We start from the raw sequence: 17,954 nt of genomic DNA on the forward strand, positions 1-17,954 counted from the left end.
ACTCTTATAACCCCGGAATGCGCACAAGTGCCTCTGCTTGTGGGTCCGCCCAATCCCTTTTGGCCCTTCTGTAACAACATTAGTGTGAAATTCATTTGATAATCAAATTTGGATCTACTGTAATTCTACCCACATACATTGGCAAGTCCTTGAAATGATGGTGGCTTTCCCCTACTACTACTACTACTACTACTACTACTACTACTACTACTACTACTACTTGAATTGGTTATTCCTGATAGCGGTATGATTTATTCGGAAGGAAATAAGGCAAAAAGGGCAATTGAAGGGCAAAGATTTGGAATGGCATAAAGACGGGTGCGCTTTTGGTTTAGACAATTGGTGAAGGATTACATTTGAAAGACACACTTGATAAGCATAACTGGTATATTTTAAAGAGTAAACGGAGGTGAGCAATGATGCTGTGGTATGCGCAACCATAGGAAGGCAAAGTATGTTTAAAGGGTGCAATTGGTTATAGTTTGCTTTTGGATCGACTCGACTTAACATAAGGCATGGGCAACGGGCAGCGGGGTGCTATCCTTATCTTAACGAACGGTGTTTGACAGTCGACTTAACGAAGGGCGCTATTTGCAGGAAATGCAGGAAATAGCGCCCGTCTGACAGATAAATTTGCTGCCAACCTTGTCGAGATGTGCTGAGGATGTTGGCAACAAAAACATGGCATCCATCGCAAGCCCCTGGCAACGGGTTAAACGCCAGGGCGGCGGACCACAAGTCAAGGTAGTTAGGCGGTTCCGATCGAGGAAGACATTTAGGGGTAGTGCATTATGGTCAAGCTGGCGACCAGACTGCCACCCCACCACACCTCTCAGTTAAGTATTCTGAATTAATCTGATGGGAATTTGGAATTTACGCGGTCAACGCTTTCAGTCTTCAATGCGTTGCTGATGCACCAAACGGCTGGTGCAGGTTGCATGCTGGGTTTGGTAATACGGTGGTAATTTACGTTTAGCAGTAACGAGGTAGCACAATCAACGTCTGTGGCCGAAACGGATTATCCACAGCAATCAGCATCGCCATCAATGGATAGTTGTCTTAGGGCGGGCAGCAACGTTCGGCAGCTGCTGCAGCGCAACATCTTCACCTGGCAGGGCAGGTGAATTTCGGAAACGAACGAAGGGTTTCGGAATAGCGTACTCAGAGCTGACTGCGAAGCTTCGGACACTAACTAGGATGCCACATGTTAGAAGTGGTCGGCGGGTTCCAGCGAGTAATGCAATTAGGAGTTGCGCGTTCTGGTCAACTTGGCGACCGAACTGTACCCCACCACATCCCCAAGATAAGTACCATCTAGTAAACGGTAAACCAGTCTTTAGGCGGTTAATGTTTTTCAGCGACAATTGGGCTCGTTGAAGGCGACAGTGTATGCAAAGGTGTATCAAATAAGCGGACGAAATGGTTCGTCTGCCTGAATCAGCTGAAAACGGCAGGTAGTTGATTCATGGTGGGCCAACAATGTTCGACAAGAGCGGACATTACAGCTACGGGCAACATAGGAAGCCGCATTGGAAGGCAAGGCAGTGACGGAACTGCAATTCGTTGGCAATCATTTAGGATCACCGAAACGGAAGTCGGTATATGGTTCACTCAGCTTGTGAGGAGATAGGTTCTCCCACGAATTGTTTATTGGAAAATACAACTGCAAGGAAAGCAGTTACTCGTTCACCGAAGACACAGCGTTCATCCCCTAGTTGGCGGGGGCTTAAGCCGGCAAGCGAGTCAAGGGACTCCACGCCCGGCGGTGGCATTACCCAGATCAAGGGATTTGGTTTGCAGCGGCGGTGCTAACATGGGAGCACTCTGATGGTCAGGAATTCTTCAAGGGACGAATTCCCAAGCATGCAGCGGTATCGCAGGGAATACCGAAGGGCATGTTGGTCATAACAGAGACCGGTGTGGAACCTACCACTACCGGTAAGGGTGAACTTAAGGTTACGAGGACTAATCGGAGTCAAGGGACTCCACATACGGGAAGCTGCATCATTAAGGTGCATGGTGCAGCAACAATCAACATAGTACACGCTTGGGGGTACCGCAAGGGCGTACCAAATGCGTGCAGGAGCAAGGGCTGCAAGGAAGGGTAGCAACAACCAACAACCAACCAACCAAGTATGGCAGGCGAGCCTCAAGGAGACGATATGGTACAACACGGAGCATCAGCCATAAGTTCGACAAGTCCAATCCGTTTGGCTTCAGCTTTCAGTCCGATGTACGTTTCCACCATCCTCTCAAAGGTACGTGTAATGATGTCAACGTCGTCAGCGAAACCAAGAAGCTGGACGGACTTCGTGAATATCGTGCTACTCGTGTCGATCCCCGCTCTACTTATCACACCCACCAAAGCGATGTTGAACAGCAAACATGGAACTAAAAACCGGGCGCCCCCATATTAATGCATACGTTACACCGTCTAACGCCCGTGAAGCACCAAACGTAGTCAACATTTAGGCGTAAAAGTAAAGATTTTTACAAGCATCTTTTCTTGTTGTCCATATTTCCCAAACAATGCATAGTTTTTACCGCTTTATTAAAAAATACAAAACCGCTGGTACCATAAAAAATAATAATAGAAGGGGAACACTGGTTGAAAATTCAAAAAAAAAAACAAGATCCTTCGATTCAATCATTACTCTCCTGGTGAGAGTACACAAATACGGTGTCACTCGTTACACTATGCATGCTAAGCCCTTATAAGGTATCCAAAAATGCAGTCAAATCATCCAACTCATCTTTCTGCGTTGAACAAGGAATAAACTTCACTTCTTGTGAAAGCTGGCTGAAATCAAAATCTCGATCCGACCGCCCGAGAAAGACGGCATCAGTGCTGTGCTTATCTACCGATTGCAGCTCGCTAGTCCGAGTTTGACGCACCAAATTACTAGAATAAATCGCCTGTGAGAAAAAATTAAATGAAATTTCAGAATTATAACTTACATTTCCTTCTCCAACAAGCTTTTAATCACTGCATCTCCCTTGGCCAATGCTTCATCTTGCTTGTTGCACAAAATAACCACTGGCAAATTAGCTATAGCTTTGTCGGCCAAGATGGTGTACAGAAAACTACAAAACGACTGGAATTTAGTGAACTGTATGACCGATAACCCTCAACCAAACTTACTCGGCAACATCCCGTACATCCTTCTGCACTGTAACACTATCGACAAAGAACACGATCGCTTTGGCCAAATTTTTATACTGATCGAAGAATTTTCCCCGCAGCCGTTCGTGCCCAGGAACATCCACCAGACGCAGCTCACCGCGGGACGTCTGCAGGTAGCCTAGATTTTCCTTGATCGAAGTAAAGGTTTCTTTCTTTTCGTCCAACAGTAAACTCGTAAATAGAACCGTTTTTCCCGAATCACACAATCCCATCAGCAGCACATCCGTACGGGCGGAACGTTTCTTTTTCCAAACAAACAACAGTGCTTAAAATAACGGTCAAAGAAAAGCGAGAGCTAATTACATTCCGCTGGCCGCGCGGGCGGTCTTAACGTAACGGGCGAAAGTTGTGACCTCTTGACGAACCACAGCCACTGACTGCTGCGTCAGACAAGATGTTCACTTACCTAGTGTAACCAGGACCACAATACATGCCAACAATATCGGGGTGTAGTCCATTTCGTCCAGCTGGATGGATGCTCTAGCGGAAGATTTACGGTTTATCTTCTCCATCGTAACGGAAACAAAGGTTTACAGACTAAAAAATGCAAAACTTGGAACAGGTGCTCGAAAGTGGTGCAAATAGAAGAAAAACCCCAACGCACCAGAATCTTAACAACTGAAGCAGCAATCGAAGAAGTCGAAGCTGTTTGATTGAAGCACGCACACGTCCACTGACAGACAACTCTTGCGTTGCAACGTCAGCTGAGCCAAAGCCTCTTGAAGAGGCTTTTTGAAACCAGTTTTGCAGTCCGCAGCCAGCAGAGGGGTCGATCACACTATGCAAGAATAGGCTAAAAATTAAATAAGCAGAAAATATTTTAAAAATGGTGGCATATATTTTTTAAATATTACATATTACAAATATTACACGCGCTAGTTTTTGTTGTGTACATTGAAACTTATGATAAAAATCCGTAGAATACAGTAATTTACTATTTCAAAATTCTTTTGAAGAGTGAGAAGGTGTGTGATACCGTGTACCCCCGCTGACCTGAAATGACCTTTCTTAATCTGAACCCCGTTGGTATAGTGATTAAAATTGTTCAATTTTTTTTTCTTTATTATAGTCACTTTAACCAGCTTGAACCCGGGTCCTCGGCATGAGAGGCGTGAATGCTAACCACTACGCCGGGACTGACCCTTGAAATTGTTTTATCATGCAATAAACATCCGAAAACCTGCTATTTTGTTTGCAAAATTTACCTTAAATTTCATTGTAAGACCGCATAGACCGCAAACTTCACAATTTTTGGTTTCTACATATGAAAAAAAGTCAAAAAAAATTAGTGTACGTGCACCTCATCACTCCATTATTTGTTGTTAAATCCGCGATAAACATTAAAATATGTTGTGAAAACTACAATATTTGTAGTAATATTGTAGTAACTTTTATACGCTTTTACGAGGGGCCTGCGATGGGTGCCATGTTTTTGTCGCCAACATCTCAGCACATGCGAGAAAGAAACAGCAATTTACTGCATACGTTTCACTCGACAAGGTTGGCAGCAAATTTACTTGTCAGGCGGGCGCTTTTGGACTGTCAAACACCGTTCTATAATATAGGGATATCACCCCGCTGGCTTTTAATATTGCAATGTGGTTTTAAAATTGTAAAAAATTGTAACAGTGAATTACAGTGTTTGGTCGTTATTGCAAGGATACCTCGATATAAGACAACCTCGTTATAAAGCAACCTCGACAATTTTTACCTCGATATAAGACAAATTCCTTAGATATAGTTGGTAACGGCACCAGAGCTAATTTTTCCATTCTAAAAGCGGCGCCATGAAGATGCACATTATTTTAAAATATTCCTAAAAATTGTAGAAAACTAATAGCTTAAATAATTATAAATAGTTCAGAACATGTAAACACACAACACAGACCTAACTGTTGACCACTACCGCAATTTTTTTTGAAAAAATCATGTTTCGATATAAGACAATTTCGATATAAGACAACTTTTTGAAATTATAAATTGTCTTATATCGAGGTATCCCTGTATACATTTTCATTCGGGACTTTGGCTGATTTACATACTTTGAAAATTCGAAATAATCCGTAATTTGTTTTTTTTATTAGGTATCCTACGAAAGAAAAAGCCTATTCGAATGGTCACACCCCCTGTCACATCAAATAATTTTGGAAATAATGCACTCATACTAACCTTCGGTATATACAGGTATACTGTGAACCATGCAGTGTGTCAACAAAGTCGGGAAAACAGCTGATAAGATAATAATATTTCACGATCAGCTTTCCAATACATAATTTAAATTTATGTCGCTAAAATAGGACGTGAACAACTCGAATAACAATGTCAATCCCAGTTATGAAGGCCAGCCTTTCATTGCGAAGTTTTTTCATTTTTAATTCACAGTTTGGTCCCAAAGAGGGAGAGGTAAGTTCAGTACTTCCCAATTCATACTTGTTTTACTTATGGCTTAGATTGCATTACTACTTACAGGAAGAAAAAAAGATTCTGTTTTATCATCCACAAGAAACAGACATTGATTCCAAGGTGAAAGATGTGGGACTCTGTGAAGCAATCATCAAATTTAGCAGGTATCTTTCTAAAATTTAAACCAACCAGGAAAAGTTATACACTTACAATACTCTATATTTCCGCAGCACATTCACCAACGACGAAAGTGTCCACGCGTTGCACACCCAAAAAACCTGCCAGTTATATCATCAGCCAGAACCGGGCTACTGGATGGTAATGATACTGAACGTCCCTTTTGAGCGAAAAACCCGTGAAACAGGAGATTACAACGAGTATCATGGTGACGATATTCACGACACGATTTTTCAAGCCGTACTGAAGCAATCCTACCGAATGTTTCGGCTCTTCAATGGAACTTTTGAGGAAAATCTACGACCAGCGGAGGACTTGGTTGCGGTCGCCAATCTGATTGGACAACTGGAACAATTCTTCACCAAGTACATTCAGCATTTAAAACTGAGGGAATGTGACGTTTTAGACGCACTTGGTACCGTGCAGTATCTTCCTCTGAACCAATTGCTATTTCTAAGGGTTCAGAATTTCATCAACATGATCGAAGCCACATTCGAACCGATTCGGCAATGCATATTCCTCTACGATGACCACATTATATGGAGCGGGATAAGCCCGGAAGATTTGTATACAATTTATCAGTACTTGAACGGACCGTTTTACCAAGAAGCAACGGGCCTGCAACGTTCAAGGAGAATTTACATCAAAGAAGCAGGCCAAGAAAAGGTTTTCAACTTCATGGTTTGTCGAAAGGTGCAGAATATTACGCTTTGCTTGTTCCTGGACGAAGTCGAAAACGAGCAGGCTTTGTATCACGAATTGAATGCAGTGATAAATCCTCAGCTTACCAGCATTTGCTCGGATATAACACAGCATCTATCGCAGTCCACCGCTGAAAATGGTTTCAATAAAGATGCGGATGCTGCCGGCAGTCCTAAGTTCATATATTTTAACGAACTTAACTTACACCATCGAAGTTCGATTCGGTTGGGTGTTCAGAAGAAGAACAAAAACGGCAGCAGCACCATTCCAGATGATGTTCAGAACCTAATCGTCGACTTGCTCGATGGCTCAAGGCGATCTGATGAGAAAGACATTGGGGAGGAAACCATCGTTAAAACACACGACGACTATTGGATTGTGCAACGTAGCTGCAATTCGAGACATATATTTGTAGTGCTGAACAAAAGCTCGACGTTGATCGAAGTTAGCGAAGAAACGAAAAAGATTGTGGATCAAAATATGAAGGGCGTGTTCTTTTGAAGATACTGTTCCAGCGAGTTGCCTTTACGTACTGAGTTTGTGACGAAATAACATACTATTTAACTGTATACATTACTATCTGCATTGTGTATCGTATAGCAATAGCATTGAAATATAACCAATTTTTCTGATATTTATTCAGCAGTGTTTTAATTGTTGAGAACTTACAAATTAAGGAGAAAAAATTCAGCAGAATCGCCCAGTTCGCTTCGAGATACGATGTTGATCTAACAAACCAGCCGTCATATGTTCGAATCCCGACTATAGGCGGCGCTGCTATAATCAATAGGATTGTTGCACTAGCCCCGTAATTGTCCTGTATTCTAATAACCGGCTGCGAAGTCTGTACATAAAGAAGGGTCAAGTTTTAAAGACGTTTATTTCACGGTTGATTCGTTTCGCGATTCTACTATGTTGCCATCCAACCGGCTGTTGAACAGACGGTGCGACGTTCAGCACTATAACATCTACGTCTATTATAGACTGTCTAATCCATTTAATATGCCTCGCCACCGTCGTCGTTATCAGCTTAGAGCTAGGGTGGCTCATGCTGTTTCAAGCTGTCGTCTATTCAGCGAGATCTTGGACCATTCGTCGCCAATTCCAAAGGTGTTTCAAAAGTCACACGGCACTTTCGACCTGATAGAGCCATCTTGCTTGTCGGGCCGCTCTTTTCCTGGTGCCGGTGGGTTGCTGAAGAGAACCATTCTCGTTGCACTGTCGTCCGGCCTCCTTACGACGTGTCCAGCCCACCATAGCATACCGACTTTTGCCTGACGTACGATAGGAATCTCTCCAACCAGTACCCGTAGCTCGTGGTTCATATCCTTCCGCCACTCTTTCAGTTTGTACTGCATCAAATGTCCTCCGCTTGAACACGGATGTCTTCCGTAAGTGTGACGCTTCAAGTCCATAAAGAACTACCGGTCTAATAAAGGTTTCGTATACTGTCAGATGCGTACGGCGATGTATGCTTCTTGCTCGTAGCGCTTTGCGAAGGGCAAAGAAGGCCCAATTTCCCCGCTTGAATGCGCCGTTGCATCTCCCTACTGATGTTGTCCGCGGTCACCAAAGCAAAGCCTAGGTGCTACATTCCATTATCGAAACTTGACCTTCTGTTTTTATACGACAGACTTCGCAGCCAGCTGTTAGACTACAGGACAATTGCAGGGCCAGTTGCTACGATCCTATTGACCCTAACAACCTCTCCCAGCCGAGATTCGAACATACGATGACTGATTTATTAGGCCAGCATCTCACCTCGAGGCCAACTGGGAAGTTGCCCGCGGTCACCAGTGATCCCAAAAACACGCACTCCACCTGTCGACCACCTTGCGCTCGTTTGTGATTAGATTTCCTCCTTCGTTCCTACAAGTTTCAGTGTGGTGACCCTTACGAGATTGATTTATCTTTTCGTAAAAACTTCGCATATCATTAGCATAGAATAGTTGTTTTAATTTTTCACGATGCCTGTCCTCTTTTTGACGTTTCTCACTCCCCAGGATCGTTGTCAACTGATTCCTTGCTCGTCGGTATTTGCCCAAGTTCTCTCTAGAGGCAATGCTCCGATAATTTTTCCAAGCAATTTTTTTCGTGACGGTGTGCAGGCCACAAGTTTCTATCACCGGTCTGTACATTTCATTCCTACCAACTTAGACGTTCATATCCCCGATGATTATTTATTTATTTTTATTATTATTTATCAGCGGGCTCGATTTGGCCCCAATGATTATCAGGTTAACATAAAAATAGTCAAGTCGAATTAAGTGAGTAAAATTCTATCAAACGTATACAAACAGATCTTAAAATAACTGTATCTTCTTCGAGGTTTACCTCTCCCGAAAAAAGCGAGTGAATCTGCCCTGTAGTATCCGTCGTGGCAGATGAAAGTCGAATAACGACGATACTTGATTAAAGGCCCGCTGCAGACCGTCGATAGCGCCGTTCATACTGTAGTTAGTGCGACGAGGTGGCAATCTCAACATTGCATTGTTCCGCAATGCTCGTGGTTAGCAGTCAATACTCCCTTGTAAGCTATCCTCGATAAACAGTGCTCTGGAGCTAGCCCGACGAACACGGAGAGGTTCTAGATCGATCAGTTGCCAGCGGCGTTCATAGCTAGGAAGACGGGACGGGTTACTCCATGACAATTTTCGCAAAGCGAATCTAAGAAATCGACGCTGAACGGACCCGATTCTCAGCGCTGTTGTTGTAGTTAGGATTCCAAACAGACGAACAGTATACCAGAACTGACCGCACCAGCGAACAGTATAGCGATTTGAGGCAGTATATGTCAGAAAAATTTTTCGCGATCCTAAAGATAAAGCCTAAGGACCTTGAGGCTTTAGCGACAACATACGAGATATGATGTTTGTACGTTGACTGCGAATCTAAGATAACGCCCAAGTCTTTAATATGCGAAACACGTTCAATTACTGTGCCCTCGAGCGTATAACAAAAAAGGATCGGATCTTTCTTACGGGAAAATGTGATTGCTGAGCACTTCTCCGGGTTCACTATCATACAGTTCACGTCGCACCAAGTGGCAAAGGCCTCGAGTTGATTTTGAAGAAAGTGACAGTCGTCAGTCGAGCGGATCCGGATGTACATTTTAAGATCATCTGCATACGAGAGTCGTGGGCCCTTAATGACCAAATGAACGTCGTTGAAATAAAGCAGACAAATCAGAGGACCTAGATAGCTTCCTTGAGGTATATATATACCTGATGAGGCTGGATAGCTATCGGATCAACAATCTCCAACAGCAACCACCAGTTGTCGATCGGTGAGATACAAGCGAAACCATTGCAAAAGTTTACCGTTAACAGCCAGCTTTGCAATTGTGATGGCGTGGTTTATCTTGTCAAAAGCTGCCGACAGGTCGGTGTACAAAACATCTGTTTGAGCTCATTGATTATCTTATCGTTGATTATCGTTGATTATCTTATCTTGATTATCTTGTCTACTTTCGTGTATTCGTTGATGATGCTGTAACTGAAAAAACGGCACTTTATACCGATGGCCCTCAATAGACACATTCCCTCGTTGACCACCTTCCAATCTACCACGCGATCCACACTACAAAGCCCGTTCCTAGTTCGTTGGTAGTACCACCGCTCTGGTGAAACTAGGTCTTTTCACCGCGGTCTCTTCCAAACCTTCTGTCCTTTGCGGCAGATTTCCTGTAGACTGCGATTCCGAGTTTTCTGAGTTCAAACTGTTCGAGCAGCACCGGATGTCCACGTGCGAAATTCAGCGATCTGCAGTTTCAAGTACCGATTTTCCTTTCATCGCCTAGGTCGATGTAGAAAACTCCGATCCGTATTTGCTTGAATGTTCGCAGTAAGATGGGTTCAGGCAGATAGCCTTACTAGGGCCACGCTTCCGAGTCTCGTGATGGAGCTGCCATCTTAGGTGTAGTGCAGAGACAACACATTTCATAATGCAGACGCCCGCTCCGGATCAAACGCTGTCGTAAGCTACTCCCAACCTGGAGTACAACCGCGCATTAGCCTGCAAAGGCATATCAAGTCATTGAGAACCGCCCCCGATCATGGAAACAGACTCTCGCCTCAAGGCTGACAACCCAAGCAACAATTTGGGTTTTATTACATCCTTATGATGGTATTTAAGACCAAAAATGGTCTTGAAGACCACCATAAGAGTACAATAAATCTCACATTGTTACTTGGGAAAGCTATTCCTCATTCCTTTTCTGTCGGTACACGATCTTAGTTTTCACCGGGGTTGGTTATCCTATCTCCGATAAGTCGTTTTCCGGCTGGTACCACAAAGAGGTAGGGATTCGAGTTTCTGTATAGGTGCTAAGAAGCACCTTGGGGGGGCTATCTTACACTTACAGGTACGCGAAGCACCGATGTTACGCATTATCAACTCGTTTACTATCCTCTACAACTGGATGGTAAATGGTTGAATAATGCGCTCCAGAACCACCATGATATTCCACAGCCTCTTATTCAGCAACTCCTATCTCTACCTCGTGGTACCATCCGTAATACGTTCCTTAATGGAAATCGGACAACCGGGGGAAACTAGGGTCGTATGCGGACAGAGAAGGGGGCACTCATGCGATGGCTGAAGTGGAAACTCTCCGCCTGCAGGACGATTCTTCTTGACTCCCAGGAACCAAAGCAGAGGGTCCAAAGCTCCTAAAGGAGATAGTTGTAATAGCTGTTATCCATGGCTATTAAGTAAAAACTTAAATGGATAAACCCCTAATCCAAGGACGATTGCCATAATGTATGTTTGCCATAATAGACGGGAGCCATACAGACGAATGCCATAATGTATGTTTGCCATAATGGACGGGAGCCATAATGTGCGTTTGCCATACTTCATATTTTTGGTATGGAGGCCCAGAACTACACTTCGACCAGTTCAAAACTTAAAGGACCAGTGCGACCAAGTCATAAGAGGCCTAGAGGTCATAGGGCCCTATTCTGTAAGTCACGTCGAGAAACTCGGCTCGACTCAGTCACTTTCGAGTGTCGAATGCAAGAAAAACGGGCAGCATAGCGGCTCAATGCACGACCAAAACAAAGCTAACTCAGGCGTCACTTGCTAACCGTTTAGTCACTAGCTTTTTGGCGGTAGACTCAGTCGAGTTACTCGATAAAGTCGGGTCGCGTGTGACTTACATAATACCAAAAGTCGACTAGTCGAGCAAAGTGACACTCGACGTGACTTACAGAATAGGGCCCATAAGAGCTTTTCATCTTATAAAGGGTATCTCGATGCGAGGACTAGGGAAAACTAACTAGAGGACGATAAACCTAGGGAAACGAATAGACCTAGACAGATGTGATTTCTGCGGGGGGTCCGTATGGCTATCGTATTTATGGCTCTCGTCCGGACACCTGTTTGCTGGAGGGTGGGCGGAAACAAAGGAGACCCGAACAGTTATGGCCAGTAGGATGGCTGTACAATCGCTCAAACAATCTAAAAATATTTAACGTCGAGTAAGAGGGTTACTCAAAAGTTGCTGAGTCTCAATAAAAGAGATCTCAGCAAGCTTACCAGTCCGATTGATATTTACCATCTTCGGAATATCGGTTTCGTACCTCGTATATTTAACCTCGGAACACTTGCTCTGCAATCGTGGAGCACAAATAGTACGCAGACTGCAGTATCTCAAAAAGGGGAGATCTGGTTGGCGTCGCCGATCAGGGTACTAGGTTCATAAACCTGGTCATCTCTGATTGGCACATGTCTCGTTCCAGCTACCAGCCTGTCACTTCCTCAATCAGTGATAGGTAAGCTTGAAGCGTATAGTATAATAATAAAATGGGGCATACCACCACCAAATTAGGAGAATTCAACGCACCATTTGTTTATAGATTTCAAGGCAGCGTACGATTCAGTAAATAGCAATCACCCTTATTCTGCGAGGCGAGTGACGTGACTATGTTGCAGTCACCGCGAATCAGGTGACAATTGTCACCTAGGTGACTCGCCTTGTCACTTAGGTGACAAGGGTTTCTTACCTAGATGACACGATTGTCACTTAGGTGACTCGACTCGCCGTGGCGAGTCACGGCGAGTGACAATTGTCGTATTGAGTCATGTGACTCGCAAAATAAGGGTAAATAAGTTATACCAAACTATGGCCACGAAGTGTGAACACTGGTGCACAACGATCGACGAGCTCTTGGTATCTTTAAGTGTAAGATCTTGCGATTGACTCTTGGTGCAGAACGCGAACTTGTTGGAAGTTGAAGTGTGGTGCAGGCGCATAGACTACGAGTTGAACCAGATGTAGATGTTCACCGCTATTCTATATTTCGAACGGATTGGTATTTCAAACGAAATACCACCGTTGCACCGTTGGTGAGGATGCTCGAGTAGCAGGTGTTCGGAGACATTAGAGAACGTCAGTCCAAGAGCGAGTGATATGCGAGAAGACTTCTGGATTTGATCAGGATCGATACTTCACTCAAGCAATTTTAGCTTCGATTGTCGCAGTGTGCTTCTAGTAAAAGAAACTTCATTTTCAGACATTTATAGCTTTATTTATTACCGATGAAATAGAGAAAGGCATTATAGCATATATTTCTTTCAACCATCACTATTACAGCTGGATGATCTACATTCCGAAAGCCATTTTACATCAAACCATTAACGATTTTATCGGATTGTTTTATTGGTGTCGATCGTTTATTTTCTCGGGTATGTAATCGAGTGCAGAATATTCAAAGCCAATTTCTTTTATAGCAGAAATTGATTAGAATAAGATCGAAATAAAAAAGAATACATTTTCGGAGCTGCATATCGTGATCGCTTCATATAATCTAGATTATGCGTGTGATTTAGGTACTGCATGCTAGAACGTCGAAAGCATTCAACTATATCTCTATAGGATAATGTAAAAGCAGTTTTGCTCATAAATACTTATTTGCTAAGCGCTGGTTTGTTTATAGGGCAGAGTCAACAGGGTTAAATATATATGCGAAATACTTTGTTTTGCGCTTAAAATGAACGTACAACGACGGTGTACTTTATTTGTTAAATAGTTAAAATGTTTTTAATTCTGAAATAGGGTTCGAGTGAATTCCACGTAATCGAGAGCGCCCGTGATTGGATGACCCGTTTTCGGATCGTTGTACGGTTTCATCCTCTGGGCACAGTAGTCCGCCATGTCCTTTGTGAGGTTCTGTAAGTACACGATTGAGTTAATAATATTATATTAAACAAAGCGATAAGAAAGCCAAAACTTACGGAATAAAGTTCATCCTTGGTGACGTAAGGACGATCGGAAGCGGTAATGGCGCGGAAGGCATTTTCGATCTCTTCGTAGCTTTGGACATTTTCCGTTTCCTTGGAAATCATGAAGGCTATGTATTCCTGCAGAGAAACCTGTCCATCGCGGTTCGGATCGACAACGTTCAGGATCTCTTCGAACTCCGGATCGGGTTGACCTTCCTCCACCATCGGCAGATCGTAACCGAGAGCGCGCAGACAAGATTTGAACTCCTGGTGGTTCAGCTTGCCGCTCTTGTCCTTGTCGAAATGCTTGAACATCATCGAGAATTCTTTGAGGGAATCCTCCGATACACCCGACTGGTTGCGGGCCTGTATTTGCTGTTTGAGATTGTGCTGCATTCGCATAGCCAGCTGATCGAGCTGATCCCACTGCTGGGCGAGCCCGACAGTGGAGTGCTCGGTGTAACGATTGTCCAAAATGAGATGCTCCTCCAAAGTTGCGCCCAGCTCTTCAATTTTCTTCAAATCTCCACGACGGGCCCGGATTTCGTTGGCTTTGTGGCACAAGGCCTCGAATTGTTCCTCCAGCGAGCCGGAACCTTCCATCAGGGAAGTTCTGTGAAGAGGATAACTGGGTTAGCTATCTAATAAAAGCGATTTTTATCAAGACACAATCAAACATTCGTTATTATTACAGCAGTTAGTGCAATTTTGAACAGAATTGAGTCTGTTTTCTTATAAGGAAATCATCATACCGGGTCAGGTTACTTTGCTTAAGCTTCATATATGTACATTATAATTATTAGTTAAATCGGTAAAAACGAGCAACTTGAAATGGATTGGGTATGTCCATTGCAGGAAGTAAATTTAGTTTCATAAATTGCCGTATCGAAAGATAAAAAAATATAACTTTAGATTCTATCAATTCCCATTCCACCATTCCATTGATTAGGTAATATAAAATATTAAAGCCGTAGGTTTATGGCAGATTATGCTCTTATATTACACGCAGCGCTTCGAATAGATATGTACATCATTAATAAAAGAGTATGAGCATACACTGTTATTGCGCAACCAGAAACCCAACATTACCCATATTTATCCCAGCCCAGAATATTGTATCTATCAACGGTTTTGGTGTGCGTTGTATCAAGGCGTTGCAGAACATTTCGGGGTAGATGGGAAATACAAGAAATATATAACTGAATCGTTCAATTTGAAGCACTTCGATCCGAGCTTAACTCACCTGGTTTCGGTTAGCCACTGATGGAACAGGTTGGCATGCTTGGCAAACTCCTTCCGGAGTTTGTCGTTCTCTTCCTGACGGTGAACTTCCTTAGCCAGTTCGGCATCGCGTTCTTCGATAATCTTCTGCAAGTTGCGCCAAGTATCCTCCAGAGCTTCCATTGTGAACCATGTGTACGGATTGGGTCCCACGTTGAAGCTCTTGATCTTACGATCCAAGTCGGCTAAGGCCTGGAAGTCATACTGAGCCGATGACAGCGAAGCCTGGAATTGGGCATGGGCCGCTCGGAGCGCAGTGATTTCCTCGATCGAGTTACAACGGACCGGGTCGGTCAGATCTTCTTCGGCGTTCTCGAACCACGAGTTGAACGCGGAAGCCTTCTTGGCAAAGGTCAAATATAGGTCCTCGATTTGACGGAACTGCTCCTGCATAGCCAGCAGTCGGTATTTGCGGGCTTCCGAATCGGCGCGCAGCTTCTGCCAGCGAGTAAGCACGTCCTCGTGACGTTTCAGAATGGCTGCCGATTGGGCATGGTTAGCGTTGATCAGTTGGTCCTTCAAAGCTGTGATGTTATGAATTCCTTCCTGTTCAAATGCAGAGAGACCTGCGTAAAGGGGAAAAATGTTAACAAAAAAGTAAATTTAACATTTCTCGTATTATTACTTACCCGCATCGAATGTCTCCTGTTTAGTCAGCAAGGTTTGAACAGTGGACAGATCACGTCCAAACTCCTCCGACTTGACGTGATTTTCCTTGTCAGCAATCCAACTTTCAACGACATCGGCCTTCCACATGAACTGCAAGTAAGCAAAGTTGTCCAACAGGGCATTCTTGCGGCGTGTTGCCAAGGACTGCAAGTTTTCCAATTTTTTATCCAGTTGAGCACAACGCTGCGAAATGCTCTCTCCATGGTGATTATTGTTGGTCACCAGCGTTTGACCATTGTCTCTGATGTCCGAGCAACGATCACGATGAGCAGCAAAGTCCGTTTCGAAAGCGTCATGCTTCTTAAGCAAACCTTGAACAGCGGCCATCGAATCGCCGTAGTCTTCAACCGACAACAGCTGCTGCTTCTCGGTAATCCAGGCTTCCTCTTCTTCCACCTTAGCCAAGAACTGTTGATAGATCAGTGACTCATCCAACTTCTGACCACGTGTAGCAGCCAATCCCTTCAACTCGGCCCAGGCCTGGTTCAAAGCCTTCAACCGCTGCTCAATCTCCGGCACACCCAAATTAGAAACGTCCATCAGCTTCTCCCCAGCTTCCTGAACGGCTTGAATAGCTGGCTCGTGAGAAGCCAGCTCTGCCTCTAGACGCTTATGCTTCTTCTTCAAGTTCTGCACACCGGTCAAATCACGACCATAGTCATCGGAGCCAACCAGCAGTTTTTTCTCCTTGATCCACGATTCTTCATCAGCAATATCACGGAAGAACTGATGCAACGTGTTGGCCTCATTCAAACGAGCCTGACGATGGGCAGCCAAGTTACAAATGCGCTCATAACGCTCATTAATGGACTGACGTTTCTCCTGAATTCCAGCACTGTCGAATTGACCGCTCTCGACCAACGAATCTGCTTGGGCATTCATGTCCTTGATACGGTCCTCGTGAGCATGAATATCGGCCTCTACCAATTGATGCTTCTTCATTAGATTCTGCACGGAAGCCAAATCCTTACCAGCATCCTCCGACGTTAGCAAACTCTCAACCTCACCCAGCCAGAAGTCCAAATCCTTAACCGCAGCAATGTATGTACGCTGCTTGTTGGCTTCCTTCAGTTTCAGCGATTTCTCCGTCGTCTTCTGTGTCAAGTATTCCCACTGGTCGGCAATCTGAGTCAGACGCTTCTGAACGGCATCTTCCGAACCACTGCACTGATTTTTGTCAATCAAATTACTGCCCATAGCCAAGACACTTGAAATACGATCAGCATTGGCTGCCAGTTCGGCTTCAAATGCCTGATGCTTTTGATGCTTCGATTGAATGTTGGCCGGGTCCTTGTAGCTTTCCTCGGTAGCCAACTGCAGCTTCTCCGCAATCCAATTTTCGATTTCATCCGCATCACGCGAGAATTGCTGCAGCGTTTGTTCATCACCAAGTCGAGAGCGCTTCTCAATCAAATCTTCCTTCAAATGACGCCAGCGGTCAAGTACTTCCGAACGCTTATCATCGATCAACTTTCCGGCATAATGTTCCTGTGCAATCAATTGATCAGCCAAAACCTGCAGAGCAGCAATCTTCTCCTCATGTCCATTGATGGCCTTATCAAAATCTTCATGCTTCTTGATCAACGCCTCCACATTATCTCCCTTAGAATCAACCTCCTCAGCGTTCAAGAACGCCTCACGAGCACTCATCCAGTTCTCAGCCTGTTCGCAGTCACGCAGATACAGCTGCAAATCTAGATTCTGGTCCAGCTGCAGCCGACGGGCAGTCCACGCCCGTTCCAGCTCTTCGCGGGCCTTGGCCAGATTTTCAATCTTCTCCTGAATCTCCGGCGATGCATAATGGTTGGCCTGCAGCAGTTCGGCTCCGAACTGCTCGAAGGCGGCGAACGTTCCGGCGCGGGCATCGACCTCGGTGCGGTGTTCCTGTGTTGGTTTTAACATAGCATATAGGTAGCGTACAAAAAAAAAACCGAAAGCGACGGGGACAAAGACAAAACATAAAAACACAATATTAGCTTTAACTGGCCGGAACCTTTCGGGTGTAAAAGGCAGAAAATTAAACGAAGGTTAGAACACTACTGCGGTTCGGTGGAACCGAACCACGTTATATTAGGAACGAAGGAACGAACGAACGTGATTTGGAATTAAAAATTCAAAGTTTTATGGCGGACACAATGGAAACGGTAAACACATACACACAGAAAAAAATCAAAGAAGCGTGGAATAATAAGCGACGACATTAGAAAAGCGAAATGCTGGTCCCAACAAACAATTTTTTTGAATAGTAGCTTGTTCAACCATTATACAGCTTATTACTAAGTAACAAGCGCTTGAGAAGCTGTTATTCAACAAA

General features: G+C 44.2%; 3 protein-coding genes across 4 annotated transcripts in view; 1 reads left to right on the top strand and 2 right to left on the bottom strand.

Annotated features, from left to right (window-relative positions):
* Positions 1 to 2,517: 2,517 nt before the first annotated feature.
* Positions 2,518 to 3,832, bottom strand: LOC128734143 (signal recognition particle receptor subunit beta). The gene is made up of 4 exons (XM_053828182.1): positions 3,591 to 3,832; positions 3,143 to 3,449; positions 2,959 to 3,084; positions 2,518 to 2,902 (listed from the first exon to the last, which is right to left on the bottom strand). The coding sequence occupies exons 1-4, from the start codon at positions 3,694 to 3,696 to the stop codon at positions 2,713 to 2,715; spliced, it is 729 nt and encodes a 242-aa protein (XP_053684157.1). The 5' UTR covers positions 3,697 to 3,832; the 3' UTR covers positions 2,518 to 2,712.
* Positions 3,833 to 5,410: 1,578 nt separating this feature from the next.
* Positions 5,411 to 7,081, top strand: LOC128734142 (vacuolar fusion protein CCZ1 homolog). The gene is made up of 3 exons (XM_053828181.1): positions 5,411 to 5,587; positions 5,654 to 5,751; positions 5,818 to 7,081. The coding sequence occupies exons 1-3, from the start codon at positions 5,504 to 5,506 to the stop codon at positions 6,965 to 6,967; spliced, it is 1,332 nt and encodes a 443-aa protein (XP_053684156.1). The 5' UTR covers positions 5,411 to 5,503; the 3' UTR covers positions 6,968 to 7,081.
* A 5,914-nt stretch (positions 7,082 to 12,995) lies between these two features.
* The window catches only part of LOC128738003 (spectrin alpha chain), a 28,212-nt gene continuing 23,253 nt past the window's right edge, over positions 12,996 to 17,954 (bottom strand). For both annotated transcript variants that reach the window (XM_053832801.1, XM_053832800.1), the window contains 4 exons: positions 15,601 to 17,524; positions 14,934 to 15,537; positions 13,703 to 14,303; positions 12,996 to 13,637 (listed from right to left, as the gene is read on the bottom strand). In XM_053832801.1, coding sequence (XP_053688776.1) covers positions 13,509 to 13,637; positions 13,703 to 14,303; positions 14,934 to 15,537; positions 15,601 to 17,524 — 3,258 coding nt within the window. In that variant the 3' untranslated portion in view covers positions 12,996 to 13,508. The remainder of the gene's footprint in view (positions 13,638 to 13,702; positions 14,304 to 14,933; positions 15,538 to 15,600; positions 17,525 to 17,954) is intronic.

This window comes from Sabethes cyaneus, chromosome 2, assembly GCF_943734655.1.
Source record: "Sabethes cyaneus chromosome 2, idSabCyanKW18_F2, whole genome shotgun sequence".
Classification (NCBI taxonomy): Eukaryota; Metazoa; Arthropoda; class Insecta; order Diptera; family Culicidae; genus Sabethes; species Sabethes cyaneus.